The 14019-nt window shown below is 36.3% G+C and overlaps 1 protein-coding gene across 3 annotated transcripts; it reads right to left on the reverse strand.

The window, feature by feature from the left end:
- Positions 1-1127: 1127 nt before the first annotated feature.
- Positions 1128-10595, reverse strand: zgc:194621 (uncharacterized protein LOC795037 homolog). Of its 3 annotated transcripts, XM_067578775.1 has the most exons (6): positions 10445-10595; positions 9154-9642; positions 5224-5282; positions 5008-5091; positions 3684-3763; positions 1128-1526 (listed from the first exon to the last, which is right to left on the reverse strand). In XM_067578775.1, the coding sequence occupies exons 2-6, from the start codon at positions 9570-9572 to the stop codon at positions 1482-1484; spliced, it is 687 nt and encodes a 228-aa protein (XP_067434876.1). In that variant the 5' UTR covers positions 9573-9642; positions 10445-10595; the 3' UTR covers positions 1128-1481. The 3 variants fall into 3 exon arrangements, with proteins under 3 accessions (XP_067434876.1, XP_067434875.1, XP_067434877.1); XM_067578774.1 differs by lacking the exon at positions 10445-10595 and having other exon boundaries at positions 9154-9980; XM_067578776.1 differs by lacking the exons at positions 1128-1526; positions 10445-10595 and adding an exon at positions 1922-3201 and having other exon boundaries at positions 9154-9983.
- Between the last annotated feature and the right edge of the window lie 3424 nt (positions 10596-14019).

The following is a 14019-nucleotide window of genomic DNA, read 5'->3' on the forward strand; positions in this document are numbered from 1 at the left end:
AAACAAATTGTGCAGCTGTGACATCAGATCTAATATCTCAACACTGTAAATTAGAAAAATGTACTTTAAACAATCATCTCAATCTAAAACCTCCTGGAAAACAAACTAAAAGTGTATGATAATTATGGTCATCAGTTATAAATGTTTCACATTTGTTCCACACAAATCCAACTTTAGTGTGTTAAACAGTGCTAAATACTACAGTACCCATGAGCCTCAGGGCCACAGCCAACAGGACACTGATCTAAAGTAACCAGGACGGCATTACTGGAAAAACAAACTGCTCTCGAGTTTCTTTAATGTGATTTTTTAATGGTTTCATCTGCACAGACGACAATCATTTCACCTCAATAGTGGAGAAGCAGCAGAAATATAAACCTGAGAGACAAATATCTCAAAACCTGGAACAACTTAAACCTGCATCAACTGATAGTTTTTGGCCCCTTGTTTTCAGCAGAAACAAACACAACTCTGACACATCATCAGCTTTTAAGTTGATATGTTGAACATGTTAGCAAACAGTTGCTTATTTCCACATCCAGCAGTTACGGAGCAACATTATCATTCATGTGGAGTCGTGTTTCTGTCCACCTGGTGAATGTAAGTCCAATATTCACTCTGTTTTAGCTCTGTTTTTACTCTCTACCAACTCCTGAGGGAAATATCTGGCTCTTTAGCTGCTAAATGCTCCACTATGTTCACCAACTAGTCTACAGCTAACTGTGTCTGTTTGGTGCTGAGCAGGTAGTGAACAGTTGCTTTTTACAGCTGCAGAGTCACTGATTATTCTCTGTAGGTTCATCACTACGAGCCAAACACATTACACACTGACAGTGAAGACTGTACATTGGTATTACAGTAAAATATTGATTATAGCTGCTTTAAGCAAACGTTGGGGTTGGGGTAAGTAAAAAAATAAGGGTAAAAAGAATTTTGAACTGACCCTTTAAGTCTTAAAACAAGCCCTAAATCAAAATTTTCAAGTGCAATGTGTGTATTATGTTCTAATAAAACACTCATTATAAATAGTTAATGAGGTGTAAATAAAAGCTTCATACATTTATTTATAATGGTTTTTAAATCAGCCCAAATATTCATAAAACAGCTTTTGGGTTGCCAGTTTGTTAAAAAAACAAAACAATCCACGGTGAGATATTCCTGCAGGAAAGTGAGAAAATATGTAAATATGTCTTTTTGTATTTTAGCAGAACTGAACCTTTAAACTGTATGATCTGTACATTACATACATGTTATATAAAAATACATGAAGTACTAAAACACTGTAAAACTGTATAATATAACACTGTAAGGTTAAAGTGTTACTGTATGTTCATACACAAATGATATAATAATCTCTATATGTTAAAGTATGACTTCCTGTAAGTATGTGATTGTAATCCGGTTTAAACTATATGTGATCTTTGTGTTGCAGGTACAGCGAGGCGTTGAGCTGCCGACAGAGACGAGAGACGAGGAGACGCTCAGCTGGTGAAGACGGACGTCTGCTCCACCAGCTGCTTCTTCACCTGAAACAACAAACAAACACACGCAGTTACATCTCTGTGTGTCACAAACATTTAAAACAAACATACAGATGCTTAAAGTTAATACTTGTGGTATTTTAAACTTCTTTGTTAATAACTACTGAATGATTAGTAGCTTCAGGTGTTATTAGTGTTTCTAGAGATAAATATCCCATAAACTCTGTCTTCACACTACGTCACCACCAGAGACTCTTTGCTGCGTCTCATCTGCAGAACAGCGCCTCCTACTGATGATTTAAGAGTTTATATTTTTCATGAAATGACTCAAAAAAAACCCCAGAAATATAATGTTTTGAAAAAATCCAAAACTTACAACAGTTGTTTAATTTTTGATGTGTTTAAGTTTGCTAACATTGTCTGAAAAAGACCACAAGATGAACTATTTAATTCATCTTTATTTTTTAATTGCTCAGAAAGTAGAACTGTGTGTCAGGACTTGATACCTTTAAGGTATCGACTGAAATAACTCAACACCAACTATGATAGAAACATCTCCAGTCAAACGGTAACTGCCTTCAGTGCTTTTTGTACCAGATCTAGAAATAAATGACTATTTGTATGTTTTCACTTGCAGCCAGTCACTGCAAGCGTTCTTCAATTTAACGCGACATGTGATTGGCTCATTACTACAGCAGCTACAAACCAAACAGTCTGTGGTGAAAATACTTCACTGTACAGTTATTTAATAAATGTTTAAATAATTTGGACACTTTCAAAATGTATTTGTGTAGTGGTGGCATTTTACACATGATGGGTATAAGTATTGGTGTCAGTATCACTATAAGGGTACTGGTATTGGTACTGGTACTGGTACTGGTACTGTAATACTCAGCCCTATCAGAAAGTATTACGTCATAACTAAAAGGAGAAAGGAGCTAAACTTCTCTCATTATAATGAGGAGAACAACTCGTTATAACTAGATGCTTATTCATGTTCAAACAAATACATTTTCTCTTTATAATGAGAATAAATGTAATAACATGAAAGGTTTGAAATGTGAGACTGTATCTTATAAAACATGAATGCTGCTGCTGACGTGAATGTGTTTGAACGTTTGAATGAAATAATCGACTTCTTTACTTTTAGGGTGAACACATAATGAAATCTGGCTCTTAATAAACAAACTAGATGGATTTGTTAGCATGTGGACAGAGTGTTGTCTCATACTGGAGAAAAGAACCAACATGACGTTCTAGATACATTTCTGAAGCTCATGTTATGTGTTTGTTACATTACAAGCATCTACTATCATGAGAAAACATCTTGTAAATGAAATATTTCCTCTTGATAACAAGATACTTTTATGTTAAAACAAGGAAGTTTTTCTCGTTAAAAGGAGAAACGCAGTCAGTTTACTGTATGAACAGAAGTCCAGGACGTTCGGTCGTGCTTGCAATTATTTTTTTAATGCTCAAGATCACGAGTTAATTTATCTCGTTATCTCGAGAAAACAAAAGGCCGATTTCTCGAGATAACGAGATAATATAATCACGAGATTTATCACGAGGTGGAGCTCGTTCTCGTTTGTTTGTTCCTTCCTGTCTTCTTCTTCTCTCCACGTCTTCCTCACATGAACATATCAAACACCAGAAGCCTTCAGGTGGCTCTAAAGGACAAATCTGTCATATGTTGGTTCTTTCCTTCCTCTCATGAAGTCTGATAAAGTGAAAAACATGAAACATCCCATCATATTATGACCATGTTAATCAAACCTCTTATAGAACAAACAGAGGCGCCGCTTTAGTATTTTCCCAAGCCTGATGGTAGTCATGGAAACGCTACTGGGCATCTTCCTCTTTCTATTTATTGTTTTTTCTGCACACTATCATGGTTGTATGTATGTATATATACATGCACACAATATATTTATATGTGTGTGTATGTATTTATGGATGTATACATGTTTTTGCCTTTGCTATTTCTATGTCACATCGGAGATTCAGGTCACGTGACTGTATCATGTGACTTGTATCATGTATAGATCTAAGATGGCGTTGTGCTTCGTCGCTTGTGTCTGATGACAATAAATAATAGCAGTAGTTATATGCCTGACACAATAAATTATTGTGGTAATAATAGATGTTAAAGTACATGACGTAGAAATATAAAATTAACTAAAATTAAATAAGTCGTCACACCTGTTGTGGTTTCCTCCTCCTGGCTTGCATCATTTCCTGCTGCTGCTTCAGCCGTACTTCCTCCAGACTCATACAACCACCTGTTAACCCACACACACGCACACACACAAACACACACACACACACGCACACACACAAACACACACACGATATCGGTCTAATTCTTGGAAATGCAAATGATTTACATGTTCACTGGTGGTTTACAGTATATTTATATGGATCACTGAATTTGTCTGAAAACACAGATGAAATGATTGGAGGCACCAGATCAGGCTGATACACACAGGTGCAGATTTAAATACTTATTTAAATATATATTTATATTGGAAATAATATGAACAATCAAATCATAGAAGAGCAGGTCGAGTGTTTGATCTGTTTGATGAAACTTTATTGTGAAGGAAGAATCTGAATAATAAACATCTGCAATAAACCAAACTACTGATTTTATTGACAATATTTCGTTTGATTTTGTTATCTTACTGCAAACTAAATGAATATTGTGATGGTGTTTGGGATCTAAATAAGTTTAACTGGTTGTGGAGTCTGTCAGAAAACACTAGAAGACGACTCTAAAGGTTTCTTTACTTGAAGGTTTTCAGGTTTAAACTTTTCTAGAAGATCAGAGAATTACAGAAATATCACTATAACTATAATATAACACACAATTCACAATCAATTAACGACACTTAAAGTCCTATAAAACTTTGTCCACATGGTATCAACACAACTCAGTCACTTCAAGTGGTGTCAACGTATAACTCAGACAGATTATATTTGCTTGTAGGAAAATATTAACTCATGAATTCCACAACTACACCAGATGTTCACACTAGGAAATAATCAATAGGGCTGAAATATATCAACACACACTTACAGTCAAAACTAATGTTACAAATATGAATAATAGCAGTTAAATGAAGCGACTATATATTACCATCTAGTCAAGTTAAAACACATATTAAAACACTAAACACTCACTGATCTTATATTTACAATGAAGCCACAAAATATAAAGCAAACTGATATATTCATTCACACACATAACCTCCTAAACAACCTTTTATCCCAAACATATCCATCAAACTCTCTGGACTGAACCAGCAGACAAACTAAACGAGCAAATATACCAATTAACCAATCAAAGGAGCTGATTGGCTGCTGCTGTACACCTGCTGTCCAATGAACAAAGAGAACATGAAGGGGCTGCTGTAACTTTAACTGCAAACCTTCTTAACAAATATGTTTTTCATAATATAATGTGTTTTCAGTAAACATACAAAACTTGTGTGTGTGTGTGTGTATGTGTGTGTGTGTGTCTCACCGACACTGCTGGGGTTAATCGAGACGTACGCCATGGCTCTGCTCAGTCGCAGCTCCTCCAGAGCGGCGAGCTCCGCCTCCGCCTCTGCTCAACCAATCACACGACACACACACACAAAAAAAAAAATATGGAAAAACAATAAAACAGATAAATATGATCTGAATCCAACCGCAAACCAACAAACCAGAGAGGAAACAACAAAAACAAACAACTCACTTCTCTGGATCTCTCTCCTCTTCTTGGGGTTCGGGGGGATGACGGTGAAAGCTTTGTGGCTGAAACAGAAAAACACATTCTGGTTTATTTTTCTCTGTTATAAAACATTCAGCTGATGTTTTGTGCCGCCAGCGCAGGATGACACAGTGAGTGAGAGAGGCGGCGTCCTGCAGCTCAGGAACAAATTGTTCCAGGGAAGAAGCATCAAACCTGTATCCTCCTACTTAAAGGGAAATACACTTTTATTCTTATTTATTTATTTATTAACAACCTGCATCTTCTTTTGGTCAAAAAAAAAGCCCAAATTATCAGATTTTAGCTTCTCCAAATGTGAGAATTTGCTGCTTTTCTCTGTTTTATATGATAATAAACTGAAACAAAACATTTGAAGACGTCATCTTGGACTCTGGGAAACCAAATGAAGTATAAAATGTTTTTTTTGTTCATTTTCTTACATTTTTACACTGTTGAAATGTCGGATGTATTTGTTAAACATGGTCAAAGTTGCAAAACTTGTGGTGCATGTATGTAAAAATGCTCTAAACGCTCTGTTAGCAAAGTTACCACCACTTCCCCATCGAACTGATGTCAGATTGTTCATTTATGCCCGCAAACTGTCTGTTGTGAAGCCTTTGTTGCTGAGGTTGTTCGTGTCATCCGCTCGCATATTTCAGATCAGATTTCGGCTCAAACATGTACAGATGTATTTGAGAATCTGAAATGTTGAGTAAAGAAGAGGATAAAGAAGGATGACTACAGCTCCACTCAGCTGCTGGAAGCATCAATGAGTCCAAACTGATAGAAGAGATTTCTGCACACTTAGATCTATGCAGTGTTTCACTGTTGTCACTTTTTACTACTATTGTTTAGTTTACAGAGCCTTTGGACTGATGGTTTAGTCATCTTGGACTTTAGGAAACTGTGACAGACATTTTTAACTGCTTTTAGATGTTTTATAGACCAAATGATTAACTGATTAAACAAAAAAATAATCAGCAGATTGAACAAAAATGAATATATAATTATATTAGTAGGACTTAATGTTGTATGCAGCTGGGAAGTATTGTGATATAAATGATAAATTCATGGTTTTAATAAATAATTGTAGGCCTTATTGTCCCTGCTGGTCCCTACATGTTATGTAGCATTAAAAAGGTGCCCTGCTAAAGAATAAAAATGTCTCCTTTAGTGTGAGTTTTACTGAATGACAAGATGGACACAGGTGTGATATGTTGATAGACACCACTTTAACATGGTAAATGAGTTGGAAATGTTCCCTTTTTCTGTGTAAAGATTAATCCAGATTACAGTCTGTGGCTTTGAGCTGAAGCAAAATCTCAAACTGACAAATCATCTGTTGCTCCTGGACGTTTACTCTGACAGCTTTACAGCCGTTCACCTGCAGGTCTGTCATGTCAGTGGGTGGTAAAGCATGGCGGGATTAATCCACTGCAACAGATGGCCACAGACAGCAACGTGAACCAGGATACATTAGGAAACCCGGCCTTTTTATAGCAGGATGCTAATAAATGTTTTCACCTTGAGACGCTGATCTGCATAGACATATTCTGAATAAACTGAGGAGCTTAATGCAAATGTGACATCAGCATAGAATCTCTTCTCTCTTTGAACTAATAAAGCAAACATGAAAATAATCCTGGATACTGGATGTTTTTCCTCGCTGTAATCATTCCTCCTGTTCATACTGGATATTAAAAGATCCTTCAATTGTGCTTTTCAGTGTAATTGATGGAGGCCAAAATCCACAGTGTGTCCACACAGTCATTTAAAAGTAGATGTGAAGCTTATATTCAGCTTCAGCAGTCTGAGTTAGTCATATCAAGTGGATATCTGACACATTTACAGTCTTTTTAGCATCAAATTCCCTCTTTGTGTTTCCTCGGACAGTGTTTCCCTGTTGAGCTGCAGGTGGAAGTATAGTAACAAAAAGAGGGACTTTGGCACTAAAAAGACTGTAATGTTGAAAGATATCTACTTGATTTGACTCATTTGGACGCTGAAGCTTCATATTAGCTTCAGAAAAAGAATGTAGGGTAGTTAACATGCTAATGTTAGCTTCATTGCCAGCATAGTTATGTTAACATGCTAACATTTAGAATGCATGTAGCATGTTAGCTTTTTGTTTTGTTTATATGTGTACAGTGTTCATTTATTTATATTTTTTCATTACATTTATCATGTCATTCTTAACATGCATAGAGTTTGCATGGAAACATGATGCTAACATTTAGCTTACATGCTGATGTAAGTATGTTTACAGACTAAGGATAGCATGTTAGCATTATGTCATGTATAGACTGAGTTTAGCACTGCGTCATTTTGGAAAAAAGTTGAACTTGAACAACTTTTGCTGCAATGCAACACTAAAAAGACTGTAACGTTGAAAGATATCTACTTGTTTGACTCATTTGGACGCTGAAGCTTCATATTAGCTTCAGATAAACTTTTAAATACCTTTATTGCACAGAAGGAGGACTGTGGATTTTGTCCCCCATCACTTCCATTGTAAGGTCATTATGAAGGGATCTTCTAATGGTCAGTATGAACAGGAGGAATGATTACAGCAAGAAAAACATGTTTCAACGTTACTTTGGCACCAGGATATTGTATTAAGACAGACTTGAAAAACTGTGGTAAATTAATTTCAAGGTTGAAAATGCAAAATACCTACTGCACGTTTCTGACATCTCACTACGATTATCATGCATTCAAATCTAAAACCACAAATTCAAACTGACTAAACACATTTGATGTTTCAGTAGGATCCTAACCAGTACTTTTATACTGTTTCAAAGATAGTTTTTAAACTTTAAAGTTTAAACTTTGTTTCACAGTTGCAGCACTGAATTAGTGTCTTGAAGATTTCCAGGTGACTCTGCTGAAATCTTATTCACCTGTTGCTCTATTTTAAAGATATAAGCCTTGAAAACTTGAGAAGTCAAATGTACATCAGAGGTTTAAGTATTTCCAGTGATAAAAGATGTTTGTGTGTTTACAGTCTGGTGTCTCTCTCATCACAGCAACAAGAGCCAGTTTATCAGAAGGAGCATCAGACATATTTTTAATGTACAGATGAACGAGAGAAGAAGCCGAGTGTCTTACAGCCGGCACACAGCAACTACTGTTTATATCACCCTGTTATCAGTAGTCATTGAAGGCCAATACTGACATGTTTGCATTACTTTAGCGATGATACCTTCTGGTTTTCATGCTAAGAAATTAGCATGCGTCAACATTTTGCTTTTTATCACTGTAGAAAATCCAGTTTTCCATGGTAGTAAACTCAACATCTCTGTGTTTCTGACTGTTTAACGAAACAAGTCATCTGAATATGTTCACTTTGACCTCAGGGAATAATGATCGATATTTCTCACCATTTCTCTCTGACATTTTATACCCTGAACAATCAATGGATTATTAAAGGAAATAACAGTTGATTGCAGACAGTACTCCTATGATGGAATAATACGACCCGTCCCTCAGTTTTCTGTGTGCAGTTTGATAAAACACAACTTTACCACAAATGAGCTCAACATAAACTGAAACTATTAAATTCTTCTAACAGACCAGGACCACAAGATGAGGATGGAGGACCGTCAGAGTTCAGACTGGACTAATAAACCCACCTTCTGAAAACATCTTAAGATTGAATAAAGGCATCATTAAGTTTATTTTTATTCATACTTTTACTCCTATTACTTTATAATTCTACCCTGTTTGAATGAAGGTTTTGTTTACTACATTTTAGTGTATTCATGTGACTTTATAACTTGATGTAAAGCACTTTGAGCTGTATTGTAAGTAAGGTTCTGTACTACTAAAGTTATTATTGTTACCACAGATTCTTCTTGGATTCAGGTATTCAGTGTTTTCCTCTCAACCATAAGGAGTTGATCTATTTCCTCTCACCTCTGGCTTGCGTGCTTCGCCTCAGCTCTGACCGCCCGCTGCTCCCTCTGACCCGGACAGCCGCTCATTTCCCGGCATTTCGGGTTGCCAGCGGCATGATTCACAGAGGTGGACGCTTTCCGGTAGTCCGGGTTTGTTCTGGGCCAGTTTGAGGTCAGTCTGGGAGCGGTGGAGCTGGACCTGGCTCTTCTCTCACAGTTTGTTTTGGACGCTGCTCCTTGTGCCCCGGCGGCCCCGGTAGTGCACCTGCCCCGCTGCGGGAACCTCGGGCAGCTTGCCGCGCGGCTTTTACGCACAGCGGGCACTCTAAGGTCACTTTCTGCCCCGTTGGTCGCTCTTACCTTCACCGGTTTGGTTTTCTCGATGGTTTTTCTCGTCGCCTCCACTGGTTTGGGCTTAATAACCTTTGTTTCTGGCATTTTTATCTTTAAGGTTGTGCCTGCAGACTCACTTTCTGACAGAGATGCGTCATCTTCTGCTGATATGCTCCTCGAGAAAAAAAGATAAAAATGTAAAATCTCAATTTTTTTCTTGTAGTGATTCGGTTGCTATGGAGTTTGCGCCCATAGCAACTGCAGAGTCAAGTCAGACAGATTACAGTGAGACTTCTGGTCCCAACTTTCGAAATAAAACTCTAATCTGTTTTGCTAATAAACCTAGTATCAGCGTGGATAAAACTTATAAATTAGGCCACGTCATATACTACTGACTATGAATCATGAGGTGGATTTTGGACACATGGACTGATTTTTACTGCTCCATCAGCATCATTACTTCCTGATCAGCTCGAGGCCATCAGTGACTGCTAAACCTGCAGCATCCATCAGAACCAGCTCTCACCACAAACTGGTTTTAGGCTGCTTTTTTCAGCAGGTTTAACCACTCAACAAACTCCTGCCAATATTTCAAGGAAATAAGCAGCTGTGCCACTGTAGTCTTTCATAGGTTGTTCTACAACTACACCAGTAGTAGCTTATTGATTGAATACTTTTATCCAGTTAATAACCCTGCTCTTTGACATATAGCCTATTGATTCAGGTTGTCAACTATTTGTGCCTCCAGTGCAGATCTACATGCAAAAACCGTCAATATAAAAGAGCAGCAGTCATCCTCCACCATCCTAGGAACAAATACACTGCAACTCTACAGGAAACCCTGCAGGAAACCATTACACCTCTTGACACCTGCTTTGACGTCACTCTGTGGCCAGAAGTGCAACATGATCTACAGTTTCGGTTCTTTTCTGCACTGATTGATTTACCGGATAAATGATCCCATTTGCAGTTTTCACCTTTGATTTTGAAGGCAGAGCAGGTCTGATGTCCGGTAAACTCTTGACTCTGCGTGTTTACATTGACGCAGCTGAAGATTAAAGTACGCAAGTGACGCAGCAGAGTATTTGTTGACAGTAGGTGTCCATCCAATGACAGCAGTTCATCCGATTACTGACTCTGCAGGAGTCACATGATCACATGCTGCAGGCCTTTATACACTGAAAACAGCATGATTGGGTCACGGTTATTGTGGTTTACACAACACAAAAATGGACCATATAATAGCTACAGCAATAACAACAGGCTAATAAAGCTTTATTTATGTCACTGAGGACATAAATAAAGTGTTATAAATGAATTTTAAAAATACAAAGACGACAAAATGGCAAAAGGTAGGGTGCAATGGAAAACAATATTCACAAAAGATTTTTTTTAAATAGAAAAATGTAAGTTACTTCAAAGGAGAGTTGAACCTTTCTGTGAATAAACCTTTTCAGACACAAATTATTATTCAAAGCAGAGTATTTTTTGTAGAGTAATAGTGTACTTTTCACTACACTACATTTATTTGACAGCTGTACTTTATATTCAAAACATATGAAATGTTTTTAGATTAAAACAGCCAGAAGTACATGAAGGTGTTAGTTCCACCTCAAACAGCTACAACATTAAAACTGATTTGATTTATTGATTGGGACAGTGTACAGTTTTAAACATTAAAGATGCACTGCACCGCAGTTAGCTCGAAGCTAATTCGCATACGTAGTCCCCAACAGTCAAAACATACAACAGCACAACAACAAACAGTACAAAGCAAAACAAAACAAACAAAAACAAACAAAAAAAAACCCAAATAAAACACACAGAACACACCATACAAAATACAAAGCTACACACAACAGCACATCACATACACACACAATGTCAATTAAAAATTAATAATGTAAACTAGACTCAGTGGTCACACAGCTGATTTGTCTTTAGTTGATTTTTTAGTTTAGTCTTGAATGTATTGATTGAACTACAGTTCTTCATCTCATCAGGCAGGATGCTCCACTGAGTTGTGGCTTTCACAGAGAAAGCTGACTGTCTGAATGCAGTGTGAGGAAATGGTCTGGTACAATCTTGTATAGAGGATATTCTGCTCACATGTTAATGCGTCAGTAAGGATAATCAATAAATATAATATATAATAATATAACACTGACAGGAGCCATTCTGATGCATACTGAGTACTTTTTTTGGTATATAAAGTACATTTTGCTGATAACACTTATATACACACATACATTGTTTTATTGCTACTTTTTCTAAGCAAAGATCTGAGTACTTCTTCCATCACTGCAAATATTCAAATTACACACTTTTATCCTATTTAATAATGCTTTACATGCTCTTAATTGTTTTCTAATGAGTCTCTCCAGCTCTGACACACATATGTGAATACACACTCAGTGATATACGTGCAGCCAATATACAGTAAGTGTGTTTTAACAGAATTTTCCCGTCAACTGTAGTGGCTTTAAAGTCCATTCCCACTAATCACAGGACCAGTATTAGTCTTCTTGTCTGCGTATGTAATGAATGCAGTATGAATATGTGTTTTTTTTCATGCATCTATGTATGTCCTGGAGGCATGTACAACACATAACACACTGTGGAAACACATTTCCCCTATCTATCTATATATCTATCTATTTATCTATTTATTTATCTTATAAGTGTGTTATTAGATTAGTTTTACATCAGTAATACAGCAGTTATTCCATACAATGAAAACTATGAAAACTCTTCTGCACAGTGAGTAAAAGTTTTTAAAAAGTACTCACTATGCATATTATTATATGATTGGATCATTATTATACATGTAAGCAACATTATATCATATTTCAATATATAACAAAACATTATATTTTATAAACTGATCATGTTTTGTATGAAAAATCTTAATTTCAAAATTAACTAGAAACCAACGAAGAGGTTTTAACAAAAGATAATTAATGACATCAAACTAAATATTTAACAAAGCATTGGGTGTGGATGTCAGCAGTCAGTGTTATAAGGGTGTGTATCAGTGAAAAATAGGTGTGTGCATGTTGTAAAGTGCAGAAAAAGAAACTAAGGCAACATAACTTAAACCAAACCAGATGCCTGTAGTGATGAGCAGAGAGTGAGAGAGAAAACGGTTAGCTGCAGTATGAACTTGATAACCTGGGAACACCCAGCTGATGACACACCTGTGAACAAAACAAACAGACAGTTGAATAATATTGCACAGCACAGCAAACAGCTGGGTCATCACAAAAGTAAGAATTTCCTCTCTGATATGTGGTGACGTATAGAAGGAAGCATAAAATAGAAATACTTAGAGTGAAGTCAGGTAAAATGGGACAAATAAGGTTTTACATCTTGGCCACTTTAAATGTTAGCAGCCAATCACCACACATGTTATTGCCTTGTTGCAACAAATGTCCCTTAAATGAAACTATAATTTTGATTGGTCAGAGAGAATGGGCGGAGCCTAAACCCAGAACTTGGAAGGTAAAGCCATGTGGCATGTTGAATTCCTCTCTTTAGTAACAGCAAAAATGGTTGTTGGACGTTGCATTTTATTAGCTGTTTGACTTATAATCAAAATATTTTCACAATACACTTTACTTTTTGTGGGAAACAGCTTTGAATTAAAAAAATAAGCTAAAATGGGACATTTTAGCATGTTTGCAGACTACAAAGTGCCATAATGAGTTACTGTGCTGACCTATAAAATGATAAATGGATTTAACCATTTTATAAAAACAAACAAACAAACATGAAATACAACTGTTCTTAAATTAAGCTGAATTGTTTGGTGCCCTTTTTAACCATTAGTGACTGACCCATTTCACTTGAACATGTCATCAGAGTGAGGAAGATGTTCTTGATGTGTTTGAAGAAGGACCTGACGGATACCAATACCAATATTCCAATATCAATATATTGGCTGATAATCTTATATATACAGAAACACACATTTTTTTTGCAATGATCCCTAAAATGTGGTTATCAAACACTAGTGACAAAGATACGTAATGGAGGCAGCATATTTTACAGTTTAACAATAAGCATTATTGTATAAAATGACGTCAGTGTTCTGAAACACTACATTTACTTGGAATTAAATAATTATAAATAACTATAAATAAAAAAACACTGAACAAACAAAAACGTGAGTGCATGTATATTAAACTTGAATTAAGAAAAAGGATCAAATATACATAAAATGCTGCCTATATAACTTAAAAATATATATATTGGCGCATATCGGACAACATGTACGTTGATACTGATATATCTGATAACAGCAGCTCATAATATCGGCTGACCGATATATCAGTTGGGCCAAAATTTCTAAAATATTTTACTTGGCAACATATTTTCTTTAAAGAAATATAGCACAGATCCATAACAGGTTGTCATAGTAACACTGTTTTTCTTGCTAATCTACCAAAAAAAAAAAGTCCCAAATGACCTGATTTCACCCCACGTTCAGTGCAGTAGAAGTATGTGACATTACATGAGGAAGTGTGCTATACTGTTCCACAGTAATAAGTCA

This window comes from Thunnus thynnus, chromosome 21 (genome assembly GCF_963924715.1).
Source record: "Thunnus thynnus chromosome 21, fThuThy2.1, whole genome shotgun sequence".
Classification (NCBI taxonomy): Eukaryota; Metazoa; Chordata; class Actinopteri; order Scombriformes; family Scombridae; genus Thunnus; species Thunnus thynnus.

Coding starts and splice junctions, on each gene's coding strand:
- zgc:194621 (XM_067578775.1), bottom strand. CDS start 9,572: ATGCCAGAAACAAAGGTTATTAAGCCCAAACCAGTGGAGGCGACGAGA. Junction 3,764..5,007: donor GATTAACCCCAGCAGTGTCG/GTGAGACACACA, acceptor GTGGGTTAACAG/GTGGTTGTATGAGTCTGGAG. Junction 1,527..3,683: donor GGAGGAGGAAACCACAACAG/GTGTGACGACTT, acceptor TTGTTGTTTCAG/GTGAAGAAGCAGCTGGTGGA.